Source organism: Carassius gibelio, chromosome A21 (assembly GCF_023724105.1).
Source record: "Carassius gibelio isolate Cgi1373 ecotype wild population from Czech Republic chromosome A21, carGib1.2-hapl.c, whole genome shotgun sequence".
Lineage (NCBI taxonomy): Eukaryota > Metazoa > Chordata > Actinopteri > Cypriniformes > Cyprinidae > Carassius > Carassius gibelio.
In genome coordinates, this window is record NC_068391.1 from 10,088,717 (window position 1) to 10,103,791 (window position 15,075).

A 15,075-nucleotide genomic window follows, 5' to 3' on the forward strand; every position below is an offset into this window, starting at 1 on the left:
GTCATGACTACACTGTTATGGGCTCTCTCAAAAGAACAGGACATTTCTCCATTTGTATGGAATAATGAGTAAAGGGAACAAAATAAACAACACGTCAGTCAGCTCGAGTTGAAGCAAAGCAGTTAAGAGTGATTGCTAAATGTTATCTCAAGTAGACAGCGGCTTTCAGTAACCTTGATCATTTCAGAAACTGTTTTAAACTAGAAATGGAAAGCAGAAAATATTTGAATATATTGTAAAACCAAGCTATTTGAATACATTATAGAATTTATAGAACATTTTCTATTATTTCTCTTTTTTTAACAGCTTATAATATAAAATAATTTTATAGAAAAAAAATTAATTACAAATAAATCGTTTTTATATACATTTATATTCTTTACTGTTAAATGATTATTTAAAATGAAAAATATGTACCATTTAATTTTCTATTATTATGTTTGCCATTTTTGTATAATTTGATACATACTGTGTGGAAAATAATTTCACTAAATTTGTTGATATTTTGCTATAAAAACAGTTGATGTTTTTATATTTAATTCATTTTTTTATACAATTTGATACCGTATAAATATTTTAAAATACATAATGATTCATTTTAAGTCTATTTTAACCAAGTTTTCCTGAATCATTTTCTTCATTAGTTTGTCTGTAATGATTTGGTTAGACAGAATATCTTTGTTGGCTGGTGGCTAATCATTCTGAGTGAGGGGTCGCTCCAGGAGTGCAGAGAGGTGACAAGCGCAGTCTCTGAGCTGTCAGTCAGCGTGCCCGCCCGGCCCACTCAGGAAACGATCAGAGGGGATCAGAGGGCCCGGCCCTGCAGGTCAAAAGTGAACATGCTCTGATGACTGCAGTTGAACTCACAATCCTGAATGGCTCAAGGCAGCATGTTTTTCCAATATGGCCAGTGTGGAAGTCTGATCTTAATCTCAGAGGATAGAAATCCAATTTCAAGGAAAGGTTTTTAGTCAGCCTCTCCCTCCTGCCTGAGCGGGACCAACGGTAGTGCAGTCTGTCTGATGTGACCCTGCTTCAAAAGCCAACAACTGCTATTTGTAGTCTAGTCCCTCCATCTTCATAATGCTTCATAAGGTAAACCAGAAACATTCCTACGTTGTGCTTAAAGCAAGACCTGATTTCTTTGATAAGAATCCTGTACTTTGCGGTTTGCTTATAAGTGGCGTAGTCGCTACCTGAGCCAAAACTATTCCCTGCATTACAAAGCGCTCTCAAAGCACTCAAGAATGCATGAGAAAAGAATTAGGTGTGCATCTTAATTCAAAGACGGAGCATCAATCCGTCTTTCCTCATTTATCAGTCTTCTCAGTTACATCGCATCTGATCGCTCGACTCATAGCTGGAATAGTGGTGTCTGGGAGGTTTATTGCCCCTGGCTGTCTGCAGCTCGGGTGGAGAACTACACAGGGATCTGGTGTCGGCCGTGTGGGAAAGGAGACGTGGATGAGCAGCCTGGGCCGTGGCAGTGTAGAGTGTCTTTGAATAAGCAGAGCTGGTGTAGTAGTCTAGTCTTAATGTCTGCCAATGAGAGGTCAGTTACATGCCGCATGCTGACAGCGAGGGATTTCTGATGACTGACAGAATGAGAGTTTGTCATATAAGCCACCCATGAAATCATCTTAACACAGAAGAGACTGTTGATTATTGTCACAGTTTATGTAACAAAAAAAGTGAGAGCCTTGAAATTAGAGATGTTTCTTTCTTACTGGCACTGAGCATTCAGGCTGGCACATTTACAGTAATTAAGTTCTAAAGTTAACACATGTCAAGAGCAATTTATGAGCAAAAAATTGCCTTCGATGAGTGAGTAACTTGCCAATGATGGGTAACTTTATAAGGAACTGTAAGAGTAACAGCCTGACCTTGAACAAAACTGTTTATTAAAGAACCGTGAAATATTTCTTGAGATAGTGATAAAAGTGATAATCCACCCCAAAATGAAAAGGCATTCATCATTTACTCACCCTCAAGTCATTCCAAACGTGAGTTTCTTCATTCTGTGAATCATTAAAGATAATGATTTTAAGAATAGTGGTAACCAAACAGTTGATGGTCCCCATTGATTTCCATAGTACAGAATAAAATACTATGGAAGCCAATGGGGACCAGCATATTTGGTTACCAACAAGCTTGAGGGTGAGTAAATGATGACAGAATTTTCATTTTTGGGTGAACTGTCCCTTTAAACGTCAAGAAAAGAAAACTTGGAACAACTAAATCATAATGGGTCGTCTTCACATTTATATAACAGGCAGCAATTTGAACGTTGAAGACTGATCTTACATATGTTGCTGCTACAAAAAGCTGATATTTTATTTTATTTTGTAGTTGTTCTCTGTTTTATTGGTATTATTTAGTATAGCTTATTAAGCGCTACACTTTGAAGTGAAATGAGTGTGATCACAGCTTTAAAAAACATATTCCAGATTAGACATATTTTGTTATTTTTCGTAGTTGATTGAAAACATGGGAGAAAAAAATCAGTGTCATGGTTTTTAAATACATTTCACTGAAATACTGAGAATGCTGAGTTTTGAATGTTTTTCTGTGGGTTTGCTGTGGTTGTAATCAGTCATGAATGCCATTATAGAGCAGCAATGGTCACTCCTGCACATCTTTAATCCGCAGTTCCCTCTCCAACCACACAAATTCCCGTCTCCGGATGGCATCCTATTAGCATCTCTGGGCAAGAAGTTAATTTTGGACACTGACAATACTGATGTTACATTATACAACACTTGATTTGCCCACTCACACCAAGAAGCAACATCTTGCTTTCTCTCGTGAAGCCAGACATGGGGACTTGTGACTTGGTGACTTGGACTCGAGTCGACTCGAGTCGCTATTTTTAGGACTTGAGACTTGACTCGGACTTGGAAGTTAAAGACTCGGGACTTGACTTGACTTGAGACACGATGACTTGAATGACTTGAGTGTTAATTACATCATGTTTTCAGTTTGAATATAAAATATATAAATTATTTTTTTAAATAAAGTTGATTACTCAGCTGGAGCGCAGGCTGAGAATAGCGTCGTGACTGGATCAGGACACTATCATCAGTCATGCCCTCTCTACCTTACACACACCACGCCCACTTAAATCAGATATAACATCACATCAACAGGGCTCTCAAGTTTTGAACTGAGTTCAGAGTGAGATTTTGCCCGCGGTCGCGATGTCGGCAGGGGTTTGATGGAGACGGGTGTCTGATCTCATAAATGACACATATTCTTACAAATAAAATAATATTTATTTAATTCAGCATTTATTTGTGTGTGTGTGTGAGAGAGAGAGAGAGAAAATGGTCAGTGCTGTTTATAGTAGGTGTTGGTAGCTGGTTTTGAGGCCAGGGGTTGGTGGCTCCCATTTGAATCACTGTGGTTCCAGGCCAGCCATTTTTCACAGTTCCATCAAGTGCTAAACTGTTCCTGGTTTAGGTCTTGTTTAATCCCACCATGGAGAAAACCCTCTCAGCATAGGTATTTGAATGAGCAAGCACTAACACTAATGCAGCTATTTTAGAAATCCTCCCTGCTTATGTCCCTCACACCTTGATGGACACAGGAGTTATCTTGTCTGCAGACTAAGCACCAGTAAAAAGAGCTGGTGGTTCCCATTGTGATGAATGGCGATCGGGTTGACCACTCCTTCTTAAAGGAACACCTACAGGTGGCTGCTCTACATAACCCTCTCTTTTTCCCTGTTTCCAGTGGGTTCTCCACTGTTTCCTCTATGGTCCTCCACAGTCTCTTCCATGCACCCATCCTCTACTGGCACCCTAACTCCCTCCCCTACTGTATTCTCCACAGCCTCCTCCTCTGACCTAGCCACCTTTTTAGGGAGCTGGGCCCGCATTCATAAAGATTCTAAGAATCCTCTCAGAAAACTCTTAATTTAGCTTAAAAACTTTTACGTAGGAGTCTTAGCTTAAAAGCGATTCGGGACCGATCTGAGAGCAACTCTGAGTAAGGAAAAGACAAAAACGTTTATCTTAGTGAGGAGGCGGAGTTGAACCGGTTGCTATGTATGACACAATCTTTTGAAGACTCTGATTGGCTGGTTGTCCAAGAAGGAAAAAAAAGAGTGATTTTAAGTATAGGGTCTATTCTAATCCTCACTTTAAATTTACATGCGTAATTTTTCCTATTTGACCGTTCTCTCTCTCTCTCTCTCTCACACACACACACACACACACACACATTATATGTGTGTATATGAATTCTATTTTTTTATTTACCATGCTTTTAATTTCCTATAAGGTATTTGATTGGCTTAGAATGATAAAAATTGTTCCACTCTTTCCAATTACAGTGATTGCCGTCCTATGTAAGTGGCGGTTTGAGTGTTGGTTTTAATGTATCAAACATGGAATCAAAGCCAAGAAGAGCGAGAAAGCCAATCTGGACAGAGGAACAGTGTTTACTGTTAGCCCAGTTAATGGATGAACACAAGGCCATTCTTAAAGGAAAATTCAGACACAGCAAGGCACAAGAAGCAGACATGGGAGCGTATAGGACAAACTATTAACGGTTCATTCCCCCTGCTTGTGTTCACCTATAAGCCTGCTATATTCATAAATGCAGTTTTTAGAGCCTGCAAGGTGGGAATCTCCAGTGGAAACTAAATGAACTGTGACACAATAAGATGTTCTGAAAGTGCTGTAATTGTTTGTGTGATCACTCTGCTTACAGAAGGTTGTGACAGACCCAAATCATCACTATTGCATTGTTGCATGTTCCCAGTTGCCAAATATCGTAATGTAGTGATTACTTTAATTTATATATTAAATTATATTATATTAAATTATTATATAATCTATACCGTCTTATTAACTCATTGTCATCCATTGTCTGCAACACATTTCTTCTGCCTCTTCATCTTTCTGCCATTTTCTCCTCTGCTAAAGAAACTCTTAAGCCTCTTAAAAGTCCTCGTCTGTGCTCATAACAAATTTTACCTTAAGACCTCTTTTAAGGGATAAGATGCTTTCTGAATTAATTTTTTCTTTACTAGGATTTTTTTCTTTAATTTTAAAAGTAAACGCCCACATTTCTAAGAATTTTCTTAGAATTTTGTCACTAGGAACTACTTTTTGCATTAAGATTCTTTATGAATACGGGCCCAGATCTTTTAGAACAAAGCATGAAAGATTGCTCCTTTGCCTCTTCCCTGACATCTTTGAAATAGACGAATGCAATAATCAATATTATACATTGGATAAAATATAATGAAATAGCCTAGGCAAAACGTTTTGAAAATGGGGACCAGGATGAGGTGCAGTAAAAATAAAAGGAAAGAAAAAATTTTTTTTTTTTAAACTATTATGGATACTGCCATACAAGTATTATGGATAGGCCTATTATAGAAGTCTCTTATATAAAACTGTCAGAGTAGCCCCGCATCCTCTTCAACGTGTAACTTTGGCAATAAAAAAATAATAGTGGGCTAATAATAGGCACAAAAGCTACGGCCGACCACGTATAATGGCCAAAATTGCGTGCGTGTCGGGGTCATAATAACCATCAGACCAAAACATATCTTAGACTGTTTTTAAAAAATGTTAAATTAATATATTGATAAAAAAAAACATATAGTGAAAATCTGTGTCATTGTCTTGACAAGTCTGTAACCGTAACGTTACCTACTTCAGCGAGCGTCTGGATCTGTGTTGCACACGAGCCTGTAAAAATCTTACCCGGATACAGCAATGCTATTTTCTGATTGGCTGATCGGTAGCTATATTTTTTTTATTCGATTAGCAGGTGCGTGTCAGGGCCTTCGGGGAACTCACTTGATTCCTCTACGTTACCTGTTTCACTGTTTAAAAAAATAGCGCCGCAACTTGGTGGGCGTTGTCCTCGTAATGTCTCTGCGTGAGAAATACAAGGTGTGGCGTGTGAGCGTGTGAACGGGTTGAAATGCGTGAGTCTCACGCCCAATGCGTGAGACTTGAGAGCCCTGCATCAACATGTCAGCCTGAGAGGTACCGAGGGTCATCGCTTTTGTCTTCAATAGTTCGCGCCTAAAAACGCGTGGAAAACGCTAGTCACGCCGCTTTCTACTTCTTTCCAAAGCGCTCGGGCAGAAGTGCTCCTGGGGCGTCTGTCGTTGCTAAGCATCCATTACACCCTCTCTCTCAATGAAAACGCGGAAATTTCAGCAAAGGATAAATGGATTTCTTAGCTGAGCTTTCAACGTTGATACGAGAAAGGATGAAGCTGATTGGTTAGTTATTGTCACATGACCTGCGGTGCGCTTGCGGCATTCTGAAAAGTTTAGATGTTGAGCGCGTTGCTTCCATTATGAGAGCGCATACCGCGCGCCTACATTGGAAATAACGAACTTGCGCGCACGGAAGACGTGATGTGAACAGCCCCTAATGATCCGCTAGCAGGCCGTCAAAAAAACGTATTCCAGGGGCGGCGCTAGGGCTGGGCTAAGGGGGCATAAGCCCCGAATATTTTGTTACCTTGTCTTTCTCATAGAGCAAAACAATTAATCAGAAAAACAAATGTAGCTGCCGCGATTACCCAATCATGACAAGTGCATATTACATACACACACATATATATATATATATATATATATATATATATATATATATATATATATATATATATATATATATATATATATATGTATATATATATATATAAATAGTTTGGACACACCTTCTCATTCAAAGAGTTTTCTTTATTTTCATGACTATTGACTATTGTAGTCACACTGAAGGCATCAAGCGCTATTTGAGCAAGAAGGAGAGTGATGGGGTGCTGTGCAAGATGACCTGGCCTCCACAGTCACTGGACCTGAACCCAGTCGAGATGGTTTAGGGGTGAGCTGGACCGCAGACAGAAGGCAAAAGGTTCAACAAGTGCTAAGCATCTCTCGGAGAACTCCTTCAAGACTGTTGGAAGACCATTTCAGGTGACTACCTCTTGAAGCTCATCAAGAGAATGCCAAGAGTGTGCAAAGCAGTAATCAAAACAAAAAGTGGCTACTTTGAAGAACCAAGAATATTACATATTTTCGGTTGTTTCACACTTTTTTGTTATGTATATAATTACATATATAATTCCACATGTGTTAATTCATAGTTTTGATGCCTTCAGTGTGAATCTACAATTTTCATAGTCATGAAAATAAAGAAAACTCTTTGAATGAGAAGGTGTGTCCAAACTTTTGGTCTGTACTGTACATAAAAAAAAAGTATGAAACAACTGAAAATAGGTCATATTTATATTCTATACTCTGAGAGAGAGAGAGAGAGAGAGAGAGAGAGTGTGTGTGTGTGTGTGTGTGTGTGTGAGAGAGAGAGAGAGAGAGAGAGAGAGAGAGAGAGAGAGAGAGGAGAAATGTAACAGTTTAATGTTGTATGTAAACTGTGTTTGAGAGAGAGAGAGAGAGAGAGGTGTTCAGAGAGGAGTCTGTTGGATGTTTAGTTTTATGGACTCAATGTTGAAAATGTAAAACATTTCAAACACTGTTGGCAGAAGTGAAAAATAAATAATTTTAGGAAGTTACAATTTTGTTTGATTCCATGATGTATTTTACTGAACATGAGTATTTACAATGCAAATCCAAATTATTTTAATTTACTGACAGTTACTTATATCTTGTCTTTTAACTTTATTAAGATCAGATTCTGCAGGTAAAATAACAATATTAAGGTGACTTGACTTGGACTTGACTTGACATAGCTTGTGACTTGACTTGACTTGACTTGCCCAAGAAAAAAATACTTGGGACTTACTTGAGACTTGAAGGTTAAGACTTGAGACTTACTTGAGACTTGCACATGTGTGACTTGGTCCCATCTCTGCGTGAAGCCCATACAAGAAGTGACTTAAACTGTAATTCGTCAACTGGCCATACAAAAGGGTGTAAATCCCATAGACTCCCCATGTTAAACTGCCCAACTTTAGATCCTGGTTCAAAAAATGATTTTGATCTATATAGCTAATTTTGCCCTTCGCGACAACTGTGAGGGGGAGTGATTTTTTTTATATAACTCAGCAATTTAAATTATATTAAGCCTTAAAGCTCTGCCTAATTAAGGGCGTGGCCACTTGAGTGACAGGTGGATTGCAGCTGCTGACACTGCTGTCAAGCTAGGTGGGCGTGGTTTCAGCAACCAGCTCCCGCCTTTTTGCCCATTTTCGATTATCCGGGAGAGACGCGCGGTGACGCACTGCCAAGATGGTAACGGCTGCCTCCGCCCACTTTTGGCTACAAAAACGCTCTTCGGAAACCTATGGGTGATGTCACGGACACTACGTCTATGTTTTTATACAGTCTATGACTCACACTCAGCAGATATTTATTGTGGTAGTAGTGACAGTAAGATTGGAATGTGCAATGTATTTGTGAAGTCGTGTTTCCAATCAGTATGGGATCCCATTCCAAGCTAGACCAGACTTGAGGAATGAGACAAAAGCAATTTCTCCCAAATCAAAGGAAATATGCTTGTGGGGATGTGATTAAGGTTTCACAAGCCCCCAGTATGTCAGTGTAGGGAGCACATAAGCACATTGATTTAACCTAAGCTCTCCCCGCAGTCATGAGGGTGTGGGGATGAGAAGAGAGACAGCAGATTAAGTGCAGCTGGAGACCCCACACAGCAGGGAATCATGGCGGTCAAGGCTAGAAGAGCCATGGTGCATTATGGGAATGTCTGCAAGCTCAGAGATGAGCCAGCCAGCTAATGGGGAAAAGAGTTATAATTCTTTTCTTCCGACATGTCTTTCTCTTGATTCTTTTTCTTTCCTCTATAGGCAACTGATCCTATTATAGCTTCATTTTCACACTTCCATGGGGGTTTAAAGTGTAAACAGATATAGGGGTCAATGACAAGACACTTAAAAAAATGTTTGAATTTATTAAAAAGTACTTCAGAATGCACTACTTATATATAATGACAGTAAATATCATTGAAAATTTGTGGATATTTTGACCTTTTTCTAAAAAAACACAGTTAGTTCAAATTCTTAAATGAATTAAAAACTTAATGTTAAGGAATAACGGTCCATAATATTTGTATAGTTATATATCACACATAACTTTCATAACATTTTATATAAAATTTTCTGTTTAATGTCTCGAAAAAAATGAAACAAATAACAAGAACATATAAAATAATATTTATTTACATTACCTTTGTTTATCAAAGTAATGTGTGAAAATAATACAATAACATATTATATATATATATATATATATATATATATATATATATATATATATATATATAAATATATATATATATATCATATAGAGTAACACATATTATATTTTAAGAAACTAAAAAAAAACATTTTAAATATGATTTTAAATAAGATGTAAGGAAATGTTACTACTTTTTCTTGATGCTTGTGATATTTTTAGTGTCATTAAACATACATTTTTATTGAAAATTAGATCATTTGATACCACTAACAGTGCATTTCTGAGAACTCAGCATTTCAAACCCCTTTTTTTCCCTTTATCATAGCCACTTATACTCACTGACCCATATATTTCCTCAACAAAACCAGTACAGTGAACTCATGAGGTCTGACCGGGAGGAGTCAATGTAAGGTTCAGCAGTTCATACTGGCAATATGGTCTAAGGACTGAACAGAAGTCATTCGTATCATCACAGCTGATTACAGAGCTTTTAGTGGCAGGTGTTTCTTTCGGCCTGTGATCTGTCATTTGCAGCTGTTGATGTTACTAGCTGCCAGTACAGCTTTAAGTAGCAGGTGTTGATGTATGTAATGACCAATCTACATCTAAGAGGCTTGTGGAATGGTCACACCCATCAGAGGTTATGAAAAGAGCTCGGAAAGGTTTAGCACCTTTAAAAAAAAAACTGCTGTTAGTGATGTCTGTGGTCAAGATAAGGTCGTTCAATAAATATTTGCTGCCAGTAAACAAATTTAAAGAGAAAGACTAATTCATCATCCTGCCACTAATGGAGTGTGTGTGTGCTGTGGACATTAGCCTTAGCTTATTTATCCTGAAGTATATTGCCAAATAATCCAAATTTCAAGCATCCTACCAGAAAAACAAGACATCCAACTCCTATTTCTTTCCATTTGGAAAGTCACAGTGGAGTGCATGTCCACATCATTGCAAGTGAGCCTCACCAATTGAATTATCAAGAAAACATATTGTGTTGGCTATAAGGACATTGCATTTTGTGCAGTCGATGCTCATTACTCTGAGGCTTTGAAGGAGCGGATTTATTGAAGTGCATTGCATTGCTCATTACTTTGTCACCTTTACGTACAGTGTGGTCTGTGGGTAAAATAACAAGCCCTTCTTTCCCCGTCATCCCACCGGTCTCCATTTGCATTACTTCTTGACTATGCCAGATTGCATTACATATTGCATAAAGAGCGGATAGTGGAGAGAGAGGCTGTCTACCTGTTCCTCTTAAAGTGCTAATAAGCTTTTCTTTATGGAGAGGACAAATTGAGAAACATGGCTCATGGTTGAGATGACAAGGGAAACGGCATAGCCAAAGTAGCACCGCCCGCGTCTATCAGTAAGAAGCTAAATGAATGCTGATTGTGCATTCCTCTGAGGCTGATGGCAGCATTTAAATGAGGCCTTTGCATGTAAAAAGCCACAAACGACTAAGATAGGTAGCACCTGATGATGTACTAATAGACTAAACCTGAAATAAATGGTCCTAGTGGCCTTGAACCTGTGGAAATGTTGCGTTGTCACCATTTGGAAAGCTTGTCAAAAAATTATGGTCATTATCTAACTTCTGCTGGCCAATATGGGGTTTGTCTTGATCATTCATCAGTCATGCAGTCATTTTCAAAGACAAGTGGTGCATGCATTCATAGTGCACCTGGAGTTACATCTACAATTTGTTATAACTTGTTACAACATTTGTTATAAATATAATATAAAAATATATATATATTTTTTTTTTAACTTAATAGCAAGTTTTAAAATGTAGGTTTACTGGCCTTATCACTATGGAAATTAAACCGAACCCCAAACAAAGGCACTTCGTATAATAAATACAGATATATCTTGTGGGCTACTCTACAGTACATCACATTTGAAGCATTGTGCACTGTGAATATTCTGTCTCCTATGATAAATTACTTGTTGTTGTACCTCATTTGTAAGTCACTTTGGATAAAAGCATTTGCTAAATGACTAAATGTAAATGTAGATGAAAATGTTGGCAGTGCATGTAAAAAAATCTGCACTACTGGCTCGACCAGGCCAGTAAAAAAAACAACAACAACAACAACAGAATCCTTACTGTTGAGTCATGTTGTATATCTAAAGCTAAAAAAATGACTTTGATTTATTAAACCGTGTGCAGCATGGATCGACTGAGCCTAATATTGACCATCTGAATTATTTCCACAGCGTCTACAGTCAGTGAAAACGGGAGACGGAGCTGCTTGAGGCTGAAAGTTTTCGTCAGACCTTCAAGTAAGTTTTACAAGCCCCTCGGGAGAGATCCTGGTGTGGCTTCTGACAAAACGTGGTTGCAATTGCATCGTTTATCACCGCTGGAATATTTTTATGAGTTTAAGATGATGTCACAACCCTGACAACACCCTGTTTTATGTTTCTCCCACAGACAACTGCGAGAAGAGTCACGACCGCGTTAAGGTCAATGATGGAAGCATTAACTCTATAGAAGATAATAACGGTTCGTATTGTATTTCGAAGGCATTTCCATATTCAAAACTATCAGAAAAAGTCTAGATGTTTTTGTACACTCAAAGGTATTACAGACCTTTTTTAATCTTCATTTTTTTTTTTTCAAACATTTAGACGGAACGAGTCACGAATCTGCCGAACCATCCCGAGGAGATGTCAACGGTGTTGGACGCATTCAGACTGTAGGGCCCTTGTTGGCCTCAGTGCTGGTTCTTTTGGCTTCCCTCTCCTCCTTATAGCATCCCGCGCATATGTGGTGACACCTGAAATACACAGGAGGACTCGTGGTCGAGCACTTTTAAGGAACACTGAGATCTTTCTCTCAGCTGAAATGTAGTTTCTCGCACAGGAAGACTGGATGGTTTTCAGTGAACAAAAGCCCCACCCATTGAAAAAAAAAAAAAACCTCTTGTTATACACAGAAAAAACCTACTAAACTATGACACGCACACTAAAATAGGTCCGTGTCCTCTTGGTGCCCCTATATGACGTTGGAGAGGGACTTGTAATTGGGGGCAGAGGAAGAAAAATACTCTTTTTCACAATGACTGCTTTCAGTGTTGCCATCCAGAAAAGAGAAGTCAGATCAACAGAGGAAGAGAGCTCGTTTTCCACGTGCATTGTGGGAAAAAATCGTCACTGTGGACTCAACTGCTGACTTTACTAGATATCAAGGCAAATTGTTGCCTGATAGCATCCCTTATGAAGAGGGAGCTTTTTAATATCTCAACCGGAGTAGTCCGCGTGGACTCAGGTGCTCAGGTGAACGGTGACCATTTTTGAAGCGTTTTCGTAGATAAAAGAAAAAGATAAGCACTCGTTTTGTACATTGTGTACAGGTGTACATGGGACTGAAACACGGATGTGGTGTTCTTGAAGTAAAATGCTCAAGTGTAGCTGCCAAAATCTATGTTTTGTTAGGAGTACGGAGCATCACTTATGAATCGTTTGAGTGAGTATACTAATTTGTTTTTGGTGAATCATCCTTTTCTTATTTATTGTTCTGTCTTAGTGCTCTTGACACTTTGTTGTACTAGTCGTCAGCCAGGATTCAGGAGAAACGAACACAAAATGCCTAGCTGCAGTCAACTTAACTTGATTTAGACGAATAACAACTGCATTGCAGAATAACTTGGGTTCAAATTTCAGCAAGTCAATCCTTGAAATGATATCAGGGGAAAAAAACAGCAGTCCGTCTCCATATCGTGTCCATCAGGGGTCGCGTCGCTCCTTAAAAGGGTCCATTATCATGGAGAAGAGGGAGGAAATGGTTTGCATTCATTTTGCAAATGCCATTCATTCTGTCTTTTTACCCTAGAGTAATACAGCATTAACATTTTAATTCGGTCAACAAAATGAGCTCATACCTTACCAATTGAATTTCTTTTTTTTTTTCTAAGCATGAATTAAAAGTAATGGAAATATTTTCTTAAAACCTCAAAATGGATTCTCACATGGGCATTTCTTTTGTCAAAGTGCATTTCAACCGTGGCATTTTTTATTTATTTACTTTTTAAATAAGGAGCTGTGCACATTAAACACTCATCTGGGATCTACTGAAACAGTAGCTGAGCGCTGATCCACCCCGGTGGCAGCTGACACCCTAACATGATTTAATAGGCTCTTTGATGTTGTCTAAAGTGCCTGGCACGCAGACCACATACTGCGAGGCCTCATGTGGGTTATTTCTGGAATTAAAAAATCGACAGCAGCACGGGAGGAGCATGGTGTCCAGTTTAGCTGCGGGCTTGCGATACTCTGGTGAACTTGGCCAGAGATGGAGAAAGATGAAATCTGCTGCTGGGATCAATATTAATGGCCTTTACAGACACAAAACAGGGTAAATATTTGCCCTAGTCCAGGTTTTCCTTTCTTGAATGGTTTTCATGTTTTTCATTCGCATCTACATATCAACAGTTTGTAAACCAACATAAACGTATCTTTTGGCTTTTTGACAATATGTGGTTATGTCTGGCTTGCCACTATGTTTTTTTTTTTTTTTTTTATGATAACACAGCAGAACATGGATCCTATGGATGCTATGTACCTGTACATTGTTTAGTCACTAGAACCACTTGTGGAAAAGAAATAAGAGATAAATGAGGAATTAAAACTAATCCAGTCATAATATCAGACTCACTTGTTAATCTTTTTTTTGCTGGAGATAAATGCATTTGCAGACTGATTTGAGTAACATTTAAATGATTCAATAATCATAACGACAACTAGGAATGTGTGCTAGTCCATCCTTAAAAGCACCACTGTACTACCATTGCTAAATCCTAACCCATATACATCTTTTTTAAAGTCTGCAATGTTCTGTTTATGCACCGCGTCCGTTTATTGTCATGGGGACAAACCTAGAAAGACAGTGTTAGTAGGTTTAATTCAGGAAACGTTATTTTTGTAAAACAAATGCAGTGTCTGTTTTTGTCCATGTGCTAAACTCCCATTTGTTGAGAATTTGAGGTCAAAGGAATGAGGTCTCATTGAACCTGGGTTTTTCTCCACAAGGCAGTTGTTTCCCTGTATTCTCTCATTGTCTTTGTCCCAAAGAATATATCTTCAGTGTTAGACATAATTTCTCACTTCTTTCCACACATCTGCATCTTCATACAGCTGTGAAGACCATGGTTTCTAAACCACCATTTCCCTTGGCTTCTTGGCTGTGTTGCCTGAATATTAGACATTTGCCGTGACTTCTCTGACAGTTCAGCGCTGACTTGCATTATGATATGACATGTTTTTATATCTTCAAATGCCATTGTTTGTAAATACACTTGCTGGAGCAGCTGAAATAAATGATTAAATAAATTTGTCATTGTTGTAAGAAACATCTTCCGCTGTCTTTTTTAATGTATATTGGTTTTAAGTTATTAGTATTATACAGTGGGTTACGATACAAGGACTGATGGTATTTATTCTAAGGTGTTCCAGGTGATAATACAATTGAAATCGCATTTCCATAACTTTCCATTTAATTAACAGTGTGCAAATATTTTTACCCCAGCAAATTCCAGCACTATGTTTTATCCCAGTGTTGCATGATTTAGCTGAGATTTAAGAATCCTGCACAGTTTTCTTTGTTTTCTTTCAAATCCTTAAACAGAGAATTATATTACATTATATATATATATATATATATATATATATATATATATATATATATATATATATATATATATATATATATATAAAAGGCATAAAGGGAATTATACCAAGGCATACAGGGATTTCTGATAACTCATTGTTGTATGAGTGAGGGATAGAAATGTTAATATTTGCCCATCATTATTATTACACTCAGGAGTCAATGAATATTAATGAGCAAGTGCACACTCTTGGGTCTTGGGCATTGGCCAGTTGAAACAAGA

General features: G+C 38.1%; 1 protein-coding gene across 1 annotated transcript in view; it reads left to right on the forward strand.

Annotated features, from left to right (window-relative positions):
- Positions 1-14,535, forward strand: part of efna5a (ephrin-A5a) — a 54,880-nt gene extending 40,345 nt beyond the window's left edge. The window contains exons 3-5 of the mRNA XM_052537828.1: positions 11,402-11,467; positions 11,619-11,690; positions 11,816-14,535. Coding sequence (XP_052393788.1) covers positions 11,402-11,467; positions 11,619-11,690; positions 11,816-11,940 — 263 coding nt within the window. The 3' untranslated portion in view covers positions 11,941-14,535. The remainder of the gene's footprint in view (positions 1-11,401; positions 11,468-11,618; positions 11,691-11,815) is intronic.
- Positions 14,536-15,075: the final 540 nt, after the last annotated feature.